This window comes from Peromyscus leucopus, chromosome 1 (assembly GCF_004664715.2).
Source record: "Peromyscus leucopus breed LL Stock chromosome 1, UCI_PerLeu_2.1, whole genome shotgun sequence".
Classification (NCBI taxonomy): Eukaryota; Metazoa; Chordata; class Mammalia; order Rodentia; family Cricetidae; genus Peromyscus; species Peromyscus leucopus.
Window position 1 is genome coordinate 63,634,943 of NC_051063.1, and position 18,537 is coordinate 63,653,479.

Sequence of the window (18,537 nt, forward strand, 5' to 3'; positions counted from 1 at the left end):
CCAGGTGTAAGTCTCCTGTCCATGTTGTACTATTGAACATCATCTCTTTCTCTTTTCTTACCCTTCTGCCCCCTAGGAAAAGCAGCTGTTTGCTGTATCCCAGTTCTTCAGGGGAGCAGATGTCTTCTCTATTCTAAGTTGTAGTTACAGAGTTAACATGCTGTAATTACAGAGTTAACATGTTGTAATTACAGAGTTAACATGTAAGATTTTCAGGCACACTGTGTCTTCCCTTCTGCCTTTATCACTAAGTTCTAAGTTCACTATCCAAGGTAATTGTAAACTTTATTATCTTGATATCTCTTGCTGGAGTGTAACTGTTAGACTCTTGGGGGACCAAAGAGGAAAAAAATGTAAAAGTGCCTTAAAAAAAATCTAAGCAGCTGTAATGCCTGCCTAGAACCAATGACAGACGATAACTTTACAGTTTCACAACATGTGGACAAGTAATTATTACATTGTTATAGAGTTCAAGACCACCAGGAAAAGAAAGACCCTCAGACTCAATTCAGACTTTAATTATCCAAATTTATTAAAGCTGCTAGCAGGGTCCCAGTCTCTAACCAAATCAGAGATGCACTGCCCGGAGGCTAGTGAAAGAGAGCTTTTAAAGGTGAAGACCGCGAGATGTCCTTGAATATCTGCACAAGGAAGCTACAGGAGGAGCCAAAGAGCCGGAAGGACCTTAACACAGTCCTTGAATATTTGCATAAGCTGGTTACAGAAGCCAAACCAGCAGTTAGTCATACCTTAACAAAGTAGATGGTCTCGGCTGCACATTTCTGGGTGGGAGTCAGGGTTGCTGGGAACCTATTTTCCAGAAACTTGAGTCAGAGACAAATGGTTAGTAGGTAGTGAGCTGGGTGCCCAGCACAAAATGAGTGCTATGGGTGTGACTTAGGTTCAGTTCTTTTAGTAAAGTGTAAATTTGCTTATTATGCTGCTGTCTCATGATAAGATGAATTTTTATATGATAAAATAAGTTTGTCTTAAGTAAAATTGTTAGTTATTTAACTGCGTTGTGTTCTTACCCTGCAAGGAAATGTCACGAAACACGACAGAATCTGCTTATAGAGTTTATTAGAGTTAAAGGGACAGAGTGCGCAGGCCTGTGGGAGAGACACATGCGTGGAGAAGAAGAGGAACTGGGAAGCATGGCGCTCCACTTTAAAACCGGCTGGGGGCGTGGCCAGGTCACGTCACTACTCCATGCGTGTGCGTAGATCACATGGTCACATTGCGCGCTTACATGGCCATGTAACGTCACGGATCCTGGCCACGCGGGACGCCTCCATATTCTTCATTAGTAATGTCATCAGAATTTCTGGTCCAAATAGGCTTTGTTTTGTTGAGTTCTTCTTGATCAATGTACTTTTCTCTTATCTTCTTCTTGTCACCATCTTTCTTTTCTTCTTCTTCATCAGAACCAACATCTTCTATTTCAGGCTTGTCCTCCAACTCCTTTTCTTCTTTTTCTTTCTCTTCCTCTTTATCTTCTTTTTCTTCAGCTTCATCATCACTGACTTCCTTATCACGTTCCTTCTCCACGAAGAGAGTAATGGGATAGCCAATTGCTGTGGGACGGTCTGTATGTCAAATTGCTCTGATTGGTCAATAAATAAAACACTGATTGGCCAGTGGCAGGGCAGGAAGTAGGTGGGACAAGGAGAGAGGAGAATTCTGGGAAGTGGAAGGCTGAGTCAGAGAGACACTGCAGCCGCCGCCATGACCAGCAGCATGTGAAGACGCCAGCAAGCCACCAGCCACGTGGCAAGGTATAGATTTATGGAAATGGATTAATTTAAGCTATAAGAACAGTTAGCAAGAAGCCTGCCACGGCCATACAGTTTGTAAGCAATATAAGTCTCTGTGTTTACTTGGCTGGGTCTGAGCGGCTGTGGGACTGGCGGGTGACAGAGATTTGTCCTAACTGTGGGCAAGGCAGGAAAACTCTAGCTACAAATGGCGCCCAACGTGGGGCAAGAGCTTCTACCTAAAACCTGAGAAAAGATTCTAAAATGGAGCTAAAAACAGCTTCCTAATCGTCTCTCTCAAAGGAGCGGCAGCTGCCGGTTTGAGTTACTGGCGGGTTCCTAGCATGCGAGCTTGATCTGCAGTATGGCGGGAATGAGGCCTCTGCAGGTGGCACATTAAGCTGCATGGTGGATTTAGCCTTTGCTAGTACAAAACAAAAAGAGGTTTCTGGGCTACACATTGCTTGGATAAAAGCATAGACCCAGGATGGCTCCCAGAGCTGGCGGAAAACATACCACCGCCATGTTGGGAAGCTGAAGTGGGCGGAGCCAGCAGCCACAGCGCCGTTTCAGGCTTAAAAGGCTGCAGTTTAAGCAATAGGCTCAAGGTAATATAAAAAATAAGCCATGTAAAGATGGCTACCACACAGAGAATCTGGATTATGTTCTCTTTGATATTTGTAACTGAAGAAAAACATTTGATTACAAAAGCTGTTGAGTTATGCCAAAATGTATATTTTAAAGGTACCTTGACTTCAAAATGTGGATGTAAGGATATGTTGCTTTGGAAAAGAGGCTCTGCTTTTGTTTCTACAGAAAGCCAGAGGCTATGGATTTGTTCCAGATTAAGATACATCAGGTTTGACCAGCCAAGACCACCTGAAAGATCTCCGATGACACCATGGCCCAGATGATCCAACATCCAGAATCATTTCAAGGCAACTGGCTCAGACGATACAGTCTCACGGACTACTCCATGATCCTAAAATTTTCTTTGTGTCCCCATAAAATACAGCGCCCCCCTCCAGCAGGAAGTAGTAAGAGAAGCTACGCCCAAATTCCCAAATATACCAACCTGACTTTGGAGGTGTGTAAAAGTTAAAACCTTCCTTTTAAAAAAAAAGAAAGGGGAAGTGCTGTGGGACGGTCTGTATGTCAAATTGCTCTGATTGGTCAATAAATAAAACACTGATTGGCCAGTGGCAGGGCAGGAAGTAGGTGGGACAAGGAGAGAGGAGAATTCTGGGAAGTGGAAGGCTGAGTCAGAGAGACACTGCAGCCGCCGCCATGACCAGCAGCATGTGAAGACGCCAGCAAGCCACCAGCCACGTGGCAAGGTATAGATTTATGGAAATGGATTAATTTAAGCTATAAGAACAGTTAGCAAGAAGCCTGCCACGGCCATACAGTTTGTATGCAATATAAGTCTCTGTGTTTACTTGGCTGGGTCTGAGCGGCTGTGGGACTGGCGGGTGACAGAGATTTGTCCTAACTGTGGGCAAGGCAGGAAAACTCTAGCTACAGCCAATAAACTGAGAATGTTTCTTCACAATCTCCTTTATTCTCCGTTCCTCCAAATACTCGGTTTGGTCTTCTTTCAGGTGTAAGATAACCTTTGTTCCACGGCCCATTGGTTCACCTGTGTCAGTCCTCACTGTGAATGAGCCCCCTGCTGAGGATTCCCAGGCATACTGCTCATCATCATGTTTGGTGATCACAGTCACTTTCTCAGCAACCAAATATGCAGAGTAAAAACCAACACCAAACTGGCCAATCATAGAGATATCTGCACTAGCCTGCAAAGCCTCCATAAAGGCTTTGGTACCAGACTTGGCAATAGTACCAAGGTTATTGATCAGGTCAGCCTTGGTCATTCCAATTCCTGTATCCACAATAGTAAGGGTTCCATCTTGTTTGTTGGGAATAAGATTAATGTGCAGCTCCTTCCCAGAGTCTAGTTTACTAGGGTCTGTCAGACTCTCGTATCTGATCTTGTCCAGAGCACCTGATGAATTTGAAATCAGCTCCCTCAGAAAGATCTCTTTGTTTGAATAGAAAGTATTGATGATCAAGGACATCAACTGGGCGATTTCTGCCTGAAAGTCTCGACCTCCTCCTTCTCCTCCTCCATGGGTTGGTCTTGGGTCTGGGTTTCCTCAGGCATCTTTGTGGAGTGACCACGCACGGGACATGACCGGCTGCACCACCACACTGAAGCAACTTTTTTTTTAAAAAAAAAAATTTATTTATTTTTATTTTACTTGCATTGGTGTTTTGCCTGCATGTATGTCTGTGTGAGGGTGTCAGATCTTGGAGTTACAGACAGTTATGGCCATGTGGTGCTGGGAATTGAACCCGGGCCCTCTGGAAGAACAGTTAGTGCTCTTAACCACTGAGCCATCTCTCCAGCCCGACTTTATATTTTTTGAGACAGGGTCTCTCTATGTCAGCAATTCTCAGCCTGTGGGTTGCGACCCCCTTAGGGGCCACACTACTCTTTCACAGGGTCATCTCAGGCCATCTGCATGTCGGTATTGCAATTCATCACAGGAGCCAAATCATAGGATGAAGTAGCAACAAAATAATTTGTGGTTGGGGGTCACCACAACATGAGGGTCGTAGCATTGGGAAGGGTGAAGATTGCTGCTCTCTGCAGTCCTGTCTGTCCTGGACCTGGCTGTCTTAGACCAGGCCAACCTCGAACTCAGAGATTTGGGATTAAAGGTGTGTGTCACAACTTCCAGCCCCTACTTGCCTTTTAAATACCTAGATAGGAAGTATAAAAAAAAGATAATGTTATATAAAAGTTATTGAAGAGCCCAAGAAAATGAGAAAATTATGTACTTATAGCTTATGCTCTGTCCTTGACTCATGCACCTAGTTCTAAGTTGATGAGGGGTCCCAGACGGTAAACAACTGGCTGAACCTTGAGCAGTCAGAGTACGTGCAGAAAGGAGCTACTGCAAGGACTATGCATTTTGTTCATGGCCCTCCCAGAAACTGCTTGCTCAAGTCTCAGGAAACTGAAACTGAGGCCTGATATCTAAGAGAAGACTGAACAGCCTGTTATGACATCTGCTTGGTCCTTTCATACCCTTTCTCTTCCCTGATAAAAACTCTTATAATGGATTCCATTGTACCTTGTGTTTTCTCAAACCTGGTAAATAACACAGAAACAAACAGCATTGGTGCTGTGACCAAACAGGCCCTCCTGCCTCCTGAACTGAGGCTGGTTCATCTGCAACTGCCCACTTTCCATCTGCCCCAGCCGACAGATCACTTCGCACAATACTGGCTACTTCTATTGGTGAGTTTTTCCTTAATTAGTTGGCGTAAACAGTTCCCCGCCTGAGATATTATAGCCATTGGATCTCGTTTTGTTTTGTCTCTCAGACCCCCGTCCTCGGGCTACCACTCCAGCCCTCGACGGAACACTGAGTGACTTTGTGCCATTATCCATCCTCGCTTAATCTCTGGTACGTCTGAGATATTATAGCCATTGGATCTTGTTTATTTTTTAATTTTTTCTCTCTCCCACAGCCATGGGAAATAAGGCCTCCAATCCCATAAGCCCCACATCTCCTCTGGGATGCCTTTTAGAAACCCTCAAACCTCTCAGCTTAATGCCCTACTTACAGACTTCTAAGCTTATCTGCCTCTGCACTAAAAAAATGGCCCAAATAGGCTGTTCTCGGGAAAGAGCCTATTCCTGAGTTATCCATAACAGGGAGGTAACATCTAGACTTCTGGAATCCTTGGGGAGACAGTACACATCTTGCTGGAAGTCTAAGGAGAGTGCAGCAGGAGATTTCTAGCTAACTGAAGAGATTTCTGAGCTCTCTTTCTTCATGTTCTCCGAGGAAATAATCGTCCCAAGGAAGGAAGACTGGCCTGAAGGACAGACTATGGGACCCTGCCCTGATCACTTTCCAGGCCTGTTTCTTCCAATGTTAAAAACCAAGAGGGCTAGTGAGATGCTCAGTGGGTACAGCCGGTGTCTGTTGCCACGCCTACCGCCTGACTTCAGGCCCAGGGACCCACACTGTAGATGGAGAGAACCAAGTCTCACAATCTTCTCTGACTTGCATGTGGAGACAGGCACCCCACATGAAGAAATAACAATGTTGTAGTACTCACTTTAGCACACATATACAAACAAATCAAAAGAAAAGATGAATGATATAGAGATTAGCAAGCCCCCCCCCCCCCCACACACATGAGGATGACACACAAGTTCTTAAAGCATTCCTTTTTTTTTTTTTTTTTTTTTTTTTTTTGGTTTTCCAAGACAGGGTTTCTCTGTGTAGCCCTGGCTGTCCTAGAACTCACATTATAGACCAGGCTAGCCTCAAACTCACAGAGATCCGCCTGCCTCTGCCTCCCTCCCGAGTGTTGGGATTAAAGTTGTGTGCCACCACATCTGGAACATTCCATTAAAAAAAAATCTTTTAATAAAAAAATGGCCTAAATATCCCTTAGATAACAATAAAAATTGGCCACCTAATGAGTCTTTGGACCCCGATATTTTACAGGAGTTATCTAACTTCTGTCAGCGAATGGGCAAATGGAAAGAGTTACCTTATGTCCAAGCTTTTTTCTCTATCTCAGCTCCAAACCCTCTCTCCTTGATTCCTATTCACCTGCCCACATGCTCCTGGCTATGCAACCTGAACCGGAAAACCCTCTCACTACTACTCTGGACCCTGCTAGTGAACCCCCGGCTTTCCCACCTCCCATTCCTTCTCCTCCAGCGACTGTTCCTTCGGCTCTCCAGCTCCTTCCTCCTCTCCAGTACTGAGCCACTCCAACTGCCTGGCTCTGGCTCCCACCTTTACTCCTCTGTCCCGCATTCTAGAGCTGCTAAGGAACCCCACCCGAGTCAAACCAACCCTTTGCAAGAGGTAGCCAGGGTGGGTGGACTGGTTAAGGTTCATGTCCCTTTCTCACTGGCAGAAAAGAAACTGAGTTCTTAACATCCAACTCTACCTCCTTTTTTAAACAATTCCAATATATCACTCAATCCTATAGTCTCACCTTCATGATATATACATGATCCTCACTAACAACCTACTTCCTGAGGGGTGCAGGCGAGTCTGAGAACCAGCTAGGATACATGCAGATGCGGTCCATCAGACTAACGCAGCACATCCTCCCAGAGCTGAGGCGGTCCCCGATCCATCGATCGATCGATTGATCGATCAGGATCCATGGTGGGATTATAACACCCCAGGTGGCTCCCTGGCTGGGGATCAATTTACAATCTGCCTCCTAACAAGTCTTTGTAATGCTGCCCTCAAACCAGTAAACTATGAAAAGCTTCAAGACATAGTTCAGGATAGACAACGGAATCCGTCTCAATTTCTAGAGCGTTACAAAGGCCCTCTTACAGTATACTAATCTAGATCCTGAGAGCCCAGAGGGCAGACAGCTCCTTATGATCCTTTCTTTTTCTTTTTCTTTTTCTATTTTTTCTCAGAGATTCCTCGACATTAGGGTCAAACTTGAGCATCTGGAGAGAGGGCTCTGACCCCACAGACAAGAGTATAAGGGCTGGCATTTAAGGTGTACAGAGATCCGCCTGGCTCTGCCTCCCGAGTGCTGGGATTAAAGGTGTAAGCCACCACCGCCCGGCATAAAAACTCTTATGGTGGGTTCCATTGTACCTCGTGTTTTCTCACACCTGGTAAATAAATAACAATGAGTCTTCTTGTGCAGTCATGAGGTCGCAGTTGAGATCCCAGCACTCATTAAACAAGCTGGGCTGTCCCTACAAATGCTTGTAACCTCAGCACTGTGGGGAGGGGGTTGAGGCAAGAGGATTGCTGTGGCTTTCTGGTTTCCAAACTAGCTGAGACACAAGCTCAACAATCAAGACAAAGCCTCCTTCCGAGGAACAGGCAGAGCTATGGAGGAAGATGGCCATTGCTATCTTCTGGTACTTGTGCACACACCCATACACACATAAGTACATATATTCACACAGGTAGACTATTAAACCTAACCTATTATGTGCCATTAGGAAGGAGAGAGACAACACTTATGGGTTCCCAAAGATTTTAATAATTCACCACGTAAGCGGGTCACTGTTGGGTCAGGGCTGCAGGACAGGGACTCAGGAGCCTTGTTTCTCTGGACAGCCCTGAGCAGGGGTTTATAAGCATAAAATTCACAAACTTTTCTTGCCAAGTTACAATTTTCACCAATCGGGATTTAGAGGTTAGGGGCTTCCTTGAATGTTCCATCATTGTCAACCCGTATACAAACGCAAGCCTTCAGTCCAACCAATCAGATGCATCTCTTCCTTCTGTGGTTAGGAACAGCCATAATGTTTCTAGAGAACTAAAGACACATGACTGCTATTCTATGGTTTAGGGTTTAGGGAGGAGGTTAGTCAGTGAGTGGAAAGTTTCAGCTCCCCTAGGGCTTGGGAACATGAACTTTATTTCACCCTGCAGATAAAATGGAGTCTGAAGTCAAAATGGCAGTACTCAGGCCAAAGGAGCTTTTTGCCTGGTGCCTTCAATACACAAACATAAATAAATAGAATAAAAACAAGTCTTTAAAAAAGAACACCAAGGGCCAACTTTAAATAAATAAATCTATAAATTCTATAAATTCAAGATTTTATGGGACTGGAGAGATGGGTCAGTGGTTAAGAGCACTGGCTGCTCTTCCAGAGGACCTGGGTTCAATTCCCAGCTCCCACATGGCATCTGTTTCTGCCTCCTGAGTTCTGGGATTAAAGGCGGGTGCCACCACTGCCTGGCTCAAAATTAAGCTTTATCTCCATACTACCTAAACTCCTCAATCTTCTTGAAAGCTAGAGAGGACTAACAGACTTAGAAATCAAATCTGGTAGTTCATTTCCAAAGGTGCTTCAAGCCATCTTAGGCCCGGCTACAAAAAACACTGACTAATGCTTGCTAGTCTAACTAGTCTCTCCCAAAAGGTCCAAACTCCACTGTTAACCCATGTATACCATCTAGTTTAGAATAGACAACTACTGACAGCCAGGCTTCCCTGCAAGGCCATGCATCTGATAAGCATTAAAATAAACAGGCTGTGGGCTGGAGAGATGGCTCAGGGATTAAGAGCCCTTGCTGCTCTTGAGAAGGACCAGGTTTAATTCCCAGCACTCACATGACAGCTCAGAGTCATCTGTAACTCTGGTTCCAGGAAATCCGGCACTCTCCTCTGGCCTCTGAGCACCAGGCACACATGTGGTGCGTAGACTTAGGCAAAATACTCACACACAGAAAATAAAAATCAACAAATCTTAAAAAATAAATAAACAAGCTAGCTGGGAATGGAGTGCATGGCTTTAAACCCAGTGTGTCAGGGGGATCCAAAACAGCTTGACCACACAACTGCCATGACTACAACGGAACCCACTATGATAGTTTTTATTAGGAAAGGGTGGAGGTGGGTAGGCCTATGGAAAAGAAAGGTGGGGAGGTGGGGAAGAGAGAGAGAGAGAGAGAGAGAGAGAGAGAGAGAGAGAGAGAGATGCATACTACCTCTGGTGAGAGGGAAAGAGTGGGTACCAGGTAGAACCTGCTTTTATAGGTCACCTCAAGCATGCATAAATGGGTTTATGTAGCTACGCCACAAATGTGCATAGATTACGTGACCACGCCATGCACAGATTATGTAGGATTATGTAGGACGTAAGGCCCTGGGGTGACTAAGCATTTTGCCTGACTGCTGACAGTGCATGAGCAGTCATGTGACTCCAGAAGTGGCTAGGAATATAACATTTCACCCTTTTTGTTATTTTAAAAAGTAAGGGGTTGGGGTGGCGGGTGAACGGGAACGGGGGCTCTGTGTCTCTCAAAACTGCTTCCAGCTGACTTGGTGGGCATCGGTTCATTTATTTGGAGTGTGGGGAGGGAGGGGCTTTTCTTGAGTAGCTGATTGTCTTTGCTGTTGTTTTGAGCCCTGTGGAATCGTCCAGCACTGCTTGGATCTGACAGCTTGGACCTGACAAGCTGAAGTGGATCTGACCTATCTGGGTGGGTCCAAGATGACTCTCTGGAGCTCAGAAGAATTTTTAAGTTTATGAAGGACACAAATTTTAGACATATTAAGAAGCAACTAAAGGAAATTTAAAATCCTGAGCTGGTAGCTATGATACTATAGTGGTTAGTACTCTGCTATCAAAATTTTATTGGTTAGTGTTAAAGTTATGGAGTCATATATATATATGGATGGATGAATACATAGACAGATAGATAGATAGATAGATAGATAGATAGATCAATTTTAAGAGCCATGCCATATTACCTGCCTGAGTTAAGTTTCTGTTGTCCAGTAGTGAGCCACTAACCAGAAACTTTTGACATGCCTGGACAAGTCCTGAGTTATTAGAAAATAACTTAACATTTCCTTATCTTTCTGTTACAGTGACCATTAGTAACAATGTTTTGTGGTTAGGTTGCTTGGTTGGGTTGACTGGCAACTCAACAGTCCCCTGATCTTTTCCCAAAGAAAGTTTCCTGCTTACTATAAAACCCACCTGAGAAAAATAAAATTTTTCAGCTTCATCAGAATACTGTCTTGCTGTCAATTCTTTGTGTCTCTTGTCCCTTTCATTTGCCATTCCCCCTTCTAGGGTCTCTGCTGAAGATCCTGCTGGCTGGGACAACTATCTGGAACATCTTCCTATCTTCAACTGAGACAAACTAAGGTACCTGTTTTCTTTCATTATTGCGGTATCACTTCAGCATCCAGAAGACACAGGTGATTGATTGCTGAGGGCATTTAACAGTCATAAACTGTTATATTAAAGTCTGTTTTTGTAGAGTCCAGACCCTTTTGAGTCTGAGGGTGTGAATACCTTTAGCATGTTACTGTTTCTTATCAACTGGGTATATTCGATGGTCCTTGGGCCTCTGGCTCTATGGCTGATGGTGGTCCTGTAACAGTTAGTGAAAGAACCCCCAGGGGAGATCTTCCTTCAGGAGAGACCCCAAACCCAAGGAACACACCGAAACCACAGATCAGATGCAAAAGCAAGAGGGTTTATTTAGACCAGGTACCTGGGGCGAAGTCTCTTGGAGGACTTGCGCGCTTTCCTAGGGCAAAGGGGACTTTTTATGGGATTCCAGGGGCAAAGGCGTGGTTACAGAAGCGAGAAGCATAGTTACAGGGTCCCTATTGGTTGTTTCAAAGAAGGCCAGGGTGAACTTGGGGTCGTATGTGTGTGGCTGACTTGGCCGTGCTCAGGGTATAGTGGGTGTTTTTCCAGCCCAGCCGCTTATTCCTCAAGGCCAGGGGCCAGCCATAAAATATCCTGATTTGACTCAACTGTTTTTCTCCCAAGGCCGCCGACCACAGTTATCTCTCTCCCAAGGCTGGATGGCTGGCCATAGTTATCTCTCTCAAGGCCGGGTGGCTGGCTACGGCTGTGAACTCCTGTTTTTCTGATTCCTTCAGAATGGCGTTTCTTAGGCTAAGTTATTGGGGGGGGGGGAGCATTTCATCGGCCCAACGTCCCATGTCCTCGTAATGGAGCGGGGGTCTTTCATTAGCAGAGTAGTTAATTAGAAATTTGAATATATTATTATTAGAGGCACAGAGGGAAACTGATGAAGCATCTAAGGGGGAAAAAACCAGACACAGCTTCTGGCAGGCAACACCTGGATCCTGGAAAAAGAAATACCTGATATTCCAAACATTCCCTATACCCCTAGACAAATGTCAGCCAACAGGGTCCTGAACTCTGGAAATCCCCTCACCCTAACCTTTGCTATGATTAAAAGCTCCACCCTGCCTGGGCTCTGGGCTCTATGCCCTCACTGCTGCGTCAGACAAAGATCCCAAGCTCTGAGCTTGAAAATAAAGATTCTTTGCTTTTACATACAGGATTCAGTCTCCGTGATGGTCTTTTGTCCCGTCCCATCCTGTCCCCCCACCCCCACCCCCACCCCCCGAGATCTGGGCATAACACCAGCACTCAGGAGGCAGAAGCAAGTGAATCTCCATGAGTTTAAGGCCAGCCAGGACTACACAGTGAGACCCTGTCTATATATAAATTAAATGAATAGCTCGGCGGTGGTGGTGCACACCTTTAATCCCAGCACTCGGGAGGCAGAGGCAGGCGGATCTCTGTGAGTTCAAGGCCAGCCTGGGCTACAGAGTGAGTTCTAGGGAAGGCTCCAAAGCTACACAGAGAAACGCTGTCTCAAAATAAATAAATAAATTAATTAAATAAATAAAACAGGACACAAAATGTAAAGAAGAACCCACACAGACTTTTCGTTGACAAAAAGACAAATGTCCTGAGAAACATGCCTGACTCCATTTTGAAGGCAGGAGCCATTATGCTGCTTTGCTAAAAATAAGTATATTTGCTTTAAGAGCTAGTTGCTGTTTTTAAGTCTGTTTCCTGGAGGCTGACCTTCCTCAACCCATGACCTTGACTTGTTTTTGAGACTACCCTGACCCTCCCTGACTAACCCCCCAATCACATGGTGACCACATGATATTTTTTGAGATTCTTTTGCATTTCCTATTGCCCCCACTGTCTCTCTTCTGTAAACCTGCTTTGCAACTACTCATGATTTTACTCCTTAAAAGGGATTCAGTAAATGGATTCGGGGCTTCTCTCTTTAATCCAATTTAGGAGGCAGTCACTGGCCAGTCCTTGGGTGCACCCCAATAAAAGCTTGCAAGCCAGGCAGTGGTAGTCCAGGCCTTTAATCCCAGCACTCAGGAGGCAGAGGCAGGCAGATCTGAGTCCAAGGTCAGCTTTATCTACAGAATGAGTTCCAGGACAGCCAGAGCCACACAGAGAAACCCTGTTCGAAAAACAAACCAACAAACAAATACAGGGTCTCTCTATAGCTCTGATTGTCCTGGAACACACCAGGTAGGCCAGGCTGGCTTCGAACTCACAGAGATCCGCTTGCCTCTGCCTCCCAAGCGCTGGGATTAAAGGAATGCGCCACCACACTGAGCTTCAGTGTTCTTGTTTTGAAATGATGATCATTGTTTCTCACAATAGCCTTTCAGAGATCTTATAGCTCATACAGACTGGAGACTCAACAGCATTCAACTTTCCTCCAGGAAATGTGGGTGTTGGCATTGTGCCAGGGGCCTGCCCACAGTGATGTTGCTTGTGTTCCTTTACCTCGCATTTCTCTGGAAAAATGTGTTCTTTACCTTTGCTGGGCTGAATACTTTCACAGTATCACCTTGAGATATTTGGGATTTTTTTTTTCCCAAATAATCATGATTCTATATGTTAAAGATTGTCTTAGTTAGAGTCTCATTGCTGCAGTAAAAACCACAACCAAAAGCGACTTGGTGGGGAAAGAGGTTCTTTCTTTTCTTTTCTTTTTCTTTTTTCTTTCTTTCTTTCTTTTTTTTTTTTTTTTTTTTTTTTTTGTGGCAGGGTTTCTCTGTGTAGCTTTGCGCCTTTCCTGGAACTCACTTGGCTGGCCCCGAACTCACAGAGATCTGCCTGGCTCTGCCTCCCGAGTGCTGGGATTGATATAAAAACTAGCCAGCACGGAGATGTAGAGAAAAAGTGTAATTTCCTCAAAAACCAGAGTAAATGTCAAAATACTAGAGTGTCTTTAACAAAATAGAGTCCAGACTTGGCTAGGACAGCTCCTGGGTAGCTTTTCCAAGAAGGTTTAAACTCTTAGCTTCTAAAAACTCTTTCTTGCTACTTTAATTCTGCTCTGTTTTTGTCCTTGGCTTAAGTTATAGCCTGTGATTGGTTTCTTTCATAAGCCAAGCCTCTCTGGATATTGGAAGGAGACAAGGAACAATAGCTGTTTTGGGGGTGCTTTGAAAGTACCCCTCTGGGCTGTTTGAAAAGCCCTAATATAATCTAAAGTCTATTGGGTTTCCTGAGGAGTATACTTTGGACTTGGGAGTGGCTTTGGAAGGTAAGTAGTCTTGAACATTAGCCTAGCTTCCTGTTCAACCTGTTCAAGCAAGAAAACTGACAGAATATTCCTGGGGTTTTTTTTGTTGTTGTTTGTTTGTTTGTTTTTTGATTTTTTGAGACAGGATTTCTCGGTGTAGTCCTGGCTGTTCTGGAACTTGCTCTGTAGACCAGGCTGGCCTTGAACTTATAGAACTACCTGTCTCTGCCTCCTGAATGCTAGGATTAAAGGTTTGCACCACCACAACCCGGCTCCTGGTTTTGTTTTTAAAATTGGTCTTGTAGTGTATGATAATCACCTATGTTGGAGTCAAGATGATGAATATTAGGGCCAGCATCTCAGGGCATCTTTAACCAGCCCATCCTCTCCAGATTGCTGCTGCCAGGACATAGGTCATGTGGAAAGCACAAGCTGTAGATTTTAAGTTACTCCTGCCCCCAGCTGGAGAGCCTTAGTCAGGACAATGAGTTCTGCTTTGGGGGCTGACTTGGAATTAGTTATGGGGAAGTAGCTCAGATTCTGTGACCTGAGTCTCCCTGCAGCAAGCCCTCACAGCTTGTCTCTTACCACCATGAAACTCTCCCACTTGTGGGCCGCGTAGCCTCAGGCTGGGAAAGGGTGGCATCTTAGAGGTCTGACCAGGCACTACAGGTAAAGCATTGCTTGTTTTATACACTGGAGTATTATAGAGACTCCTTGGTGTTGCGATCTGGCAGAGGCAGTAGGATTAAAAGTTTGGTAAAGTTTTATGGTTAGTTCTGAAGTTTGCTGAGTGCCTGGTACTTATTGATTCTGTTTTCTGAGACCCAGCGGAAGGCCCCCGAGTTGAGAGCTTAAAGTGCAGAATGGAACTGGGCACTCTTGGTCTAGTTTTTGTCCAATATCTGGACAACCAGGATGGCTTGGCTTTTCTGACTCTCAATATCCAGATTAACATACTTGCCCATGGTTTCAGCTCAAAAGAGATCAGGGTTCTCAGAAGCCATTTATTTTATCTTCTATGACTTTTCATAGTTAATGGGGTTTTTTAAACCCCTTTTATGTGATTACCTCACTTTTAGAGGTATTATCTCTAATAAAAAGGTAATTATATAGTTCCAGTGGGTCCTTCCCCCACCCTCTCCTCTAAGTGTTCTGATATGACCTACAAAGTTCTCCATCAAGCCCTGCAATGGAAGCTAGTCTGGCTATAACTGAATTCTGAGTGCGAGCCTCATCAGTTCAAAGATGGTGCTAAAATCCAGATGCAGAACTTTTCCTAATGGTTAGAATGATATGGATACCTTTCTAGGTTAGGTCAAATGCTACAGGGAGACTTTTGAATTCCTTAATGAAGGTGGGAGAGATCCTGGCTAAATTAGGCTTCTTTGGATTGCATTTGGAAAAGATCAGTATATTAGTTACTGTTCTACTGCTGTGAAGAGACACCATGGCCAAGGCAACTCTTATAAAAGAAAACATTTAATTGGGGACTTGCTTACAGTTTCACAGGGTTAGTCCATGACCATCATGGCAGGAAGTAGACAGACATAGTGCTGGAGCAGTAACTGAGAGCTTTATATCCTGATCCACAGTCAGCAGAGAGAGACAGAGAGACAGAGAGACAGACAGATACAGGGCCTACCATGGGCTTTTGAAACCCCAAAACCCATCCCCAGTGACACATCTCTCCAACAAGGCCACACTTCTGAATCCTTCCCAAATAGTTCCACTAACTAGGAACCAAACATCCAAACACACGAACCTATGGGGGCCACTCTCATTCAAAACACCACAGTCGGAGACATGAAAAAGAAGACATGCACAGGACTCACTGGGAACCAGAGCTGAGCCTTAGAAACTTCCATCTCTGACTTTTCCCCTAGAAATATTTTTAGCGCGCGCGCACACACACACACACACACACACACAAACACACACGCCATTCTCTGTCTCCTCTAGTCCCTGGGAACCTCTCACCTATGTCTGTTTCCAAGGCTCACCCATGACGGCATATATCAAGGCGTTCTTTTTGTGGCCTAATGATGTTTTCTGGATTTGCCCATTTGTCCCATTTGTCAGTTGACAGACATTTAATTTGTTCCTGTTGCCTGTCATCGTGAATGCTGCTGTAGATATGGGATATAGGTTTATAGGCTACACAGACATGTTTTCATTCTGACAGACACAGAAGTGGGATGCTGGGTGGTAGCTGAGATCTGCCCACTGCCTGCAAAGCCTGCAGCATCATAGTTCTGGTTTCTTTGCTTCTAAAACACATGGTCATCTGCTTTTCCCTAACACACCTAATGGGTACAAGCAGTGTGCCATTGGGGCTTTGATCTACATTTTCTTGATCCCAAGAACATGGAGCCTGTTGGTTATTGCACACCTTTTAGAAGAAACGTTATTCCCCCCCTTTGTTTATTTTTAAATTTTACTTACTATTTATTTATTTATTTATTTGAGACAAGATTTTTTTTTTTTTTTTTTTGAGGCTGGTTTTAAACTCACTATGTAGCTGAGGATGACATTGAATGGATTCTCCTGCCTACACATCTTGCAAGTGCTGGGATCACAGACGTGTGCCCTGTTGGGGTATTGGGGCCCTGGGGTGAAGGTTGCACATCCAGAGGTGAACAGGGGCTCTGGAGTTAGGTTGATCGGTCCCCTCCTTCATCCATCCTGCCCTGCAGGATGAGACTTGGAGAAAAAAAACGTCAAGTTCCTGAATAGGTTAAAGTGGCAAATGATTTGTTGTGTCCTTCACCGCAAAGGAATTTACCTTGATTTCAGTCACTCTGCTTCCTCACTTCCTCCCCCAAGATAGATTCGGAGTTCCCTGTGCGGCCGTTCTTCTTCAGGCTTCCCTTTGCAACTATCAGAGAAACATCTGTCTTCCATAACTTCCCAGGCTGCAGCCAAGTGACTGGAATTTTCCTTCTCCAGCTAGCCAGGAGCATCCAGGCCTTGGGCTGGATGGCTCCTCCCTCCTCCACTGTCCGCCAAAGAAACTTTGAGTTGCAGCTCTCCCCAAGCCCTGCAACAGATTATCTTGGGGGGCAGGGGAGGCATGGATTTCATTAGAGGAGGCCCTCGTGGATGTTCAAGGGGCGTGAGAGCAGAGGACTGTTTGGTTTGGCTGTGGCTCTCACCAGGCACAGGGAAGTGCTGCCACTGTTATTCGGGACTGGGGAGTCTTGCAGACCTGGGGGAAAGTTCCAGTACTCCTACTCTGAGAAGGAGGTGGAGGCCTTGGGGCAAGGTTTGGCCCTGGGGCAAGTCTTAACCCCCAGGAAGTTTGCCTGGCTCTGTACCTTAACAGCCATCCAGCCCTGAAGTAATTTGATCCTCAGGCCTTAGTGCCGCCCCTTTCAGTCCCCAGCCAATTCCCTACAGTAAGGCCTTCTAGAGACAAACCCACCAACAGGAAAAGGAAACGACTAGAGAAAGGGCGGACCTACAGAACCAGGGTAGCAGCAGCCATCCTCCCGACGGAGCGACTGTTCGAGTCACTACCATGAGCCATAACTCCCAAGCCTTCTTGCCCACCAATGCCGGACTTCCCCCAAGCTATGAGACAATCAAAGAGGAGTATGGGGTGACTGAGCTGGGGGAACCCCACAGCTCAGCTGTGGTGAGGACCACCGTGATCAACATGCCCAGAGAGGTCTCTGTGCCTGACCATGTGGTCTGGTCCCTCTTCAACGCACTCTTCTTGAACTTCTGCTGCCTGGGTTTCATTGCCTATGCCTACTCTGTGAAGGTGAGTGTGGAGGATGTGGGGGTGGTAGTGTAAGCAGGTGTGTGGGAGCCTGAAGCTCCATCTACTCAGATGACACCTAGGTGTGTGTGTGTGGGGGGGGACCCTTTGTGTAAGAGAGTAAGTTGGTGTGCACTTTTCCTGTTTGTGTGTCTGTCTGTCTTGGAGACTTTCCAATAGTCCGATAGGATGAGGCTGCCTGGAGATTCTGGGGCCAGACTTTCCCCACCCCATTCCTGGAATGCCCCTTCACCCTGCAGACTGGGGCCGTAAGCTGTGTGGAAAATGGGGTGTGCGGCCGTTGTTGGGGCCTCCTGTGTAGTTTGAGTCTGTGTGTGTGAAAAGAGAGGAGGGTCCCTTGCCTAAGGGAGTGAATGAGGCTGGCGTGAGCAGGGAGGACATGGGGGAATTGAGTCAGAGCACCTGCCTCTCAGCTGGCCAGCTCCAGGGACCCTTACCATCTGGTTTCCTTCAGTCCAGGGACAGGAAGATGGTGGGTGATGTGATTGGAGCCCAGGCCTACGCCTCCACTGCCAAGTGCCTGAATATCAGCTCCCTGATCTTCAGCATCCTAATGGTCATTATCTGCATCATTATCATTTCCACCACCTCTGTGGCAGTCTTTCAAGCCATTTCACAAAGAATGCCACATTCTGGATTCTAGTCCTGCCCTGTCTGCTCCACAGTCCCCAGCTGCCCACCCAGGCTGAGGCCTTGACCCTCTGTTCACCCTACTACGCATATGCCTGTTCCCCTCATCCATCTGTCCAAAGTGGCTTCAATAAAGTGCACACAGTGACAACTCTGGCTGTGACTCTTCTGTTCTCTGGTTCTGTAAGGAGCTCACCTGCATCCTTCCTGTCTCAGGAGAGCAGAATGTCCTTGACTTGACCGGCTTCTGCTGCCTGGACACGGGCAGCAGCAGCTGACTAGCACCCTGTGTGGGTTTTTGGCTATTCCAGGCAAAGGGGATCTGAGTATCATCCAACTCTGACACCATGCCCCGAGTGCCCAGGAAGGATGCAGCACCCTGAGCAGAGGAGGCTTCAGGAGTGAAAGACACTCAGAGTCCTTTGCCTTAAGGGAAAGAAAGCTCTAGCAAGTATCCTCATTCCATGGTGGCCTCTTGGATATGGCTTCAGAC

General features: G+C 45.8%; 2 protein-coding genes across 2 annotated transcripts; one reads left to right on the forward strand and one right to left on the reverse strand.

The window, feature by feature from the left end:
* Positions 1-1,236: 1,236 nt before the first annotated feature.
* LOC114692258 (heat shock protein HSP 90-alpha A2-like) lies at positions 1,237-3,933 on the reverse strand. Its single transcript, XM_028867928.2, is given in 3 exon segments — positions 1,237-1,574; positions 3,277-3,861; positions 3,864-3,933. Coding segments are annotated over 3 exon segments (951 nt in total). The 5' UTR covers positions 3,919-3,933; the 3' UTR covers positions 1,237-1,263.
* A 13,118-nt stretch (positions 3,934-17,051) lies between these two features.
* On the forward strand, positions 17,052-18,200 carry LOC114695064 (interferon-induced transmembrane protein 2). Its single transcript, XM_028872259.2, has 2 exons — positions 17,052-17,396; positions 17,869-18,200. The coding sequence occupies exons 1-2, from the start codon at positions 17,151-17,153 to the stop codon at positions 18,055-18,057; spliced, it is 435 nt and encodes a 144-aa protein (XP_028728092.1). The 5' UTR covers positions 17,052-17,150; the 3' UTR covers positions 18,058-18,200.
* Positions 18,201-18,537: the final 337 nt, after the last annotated feature.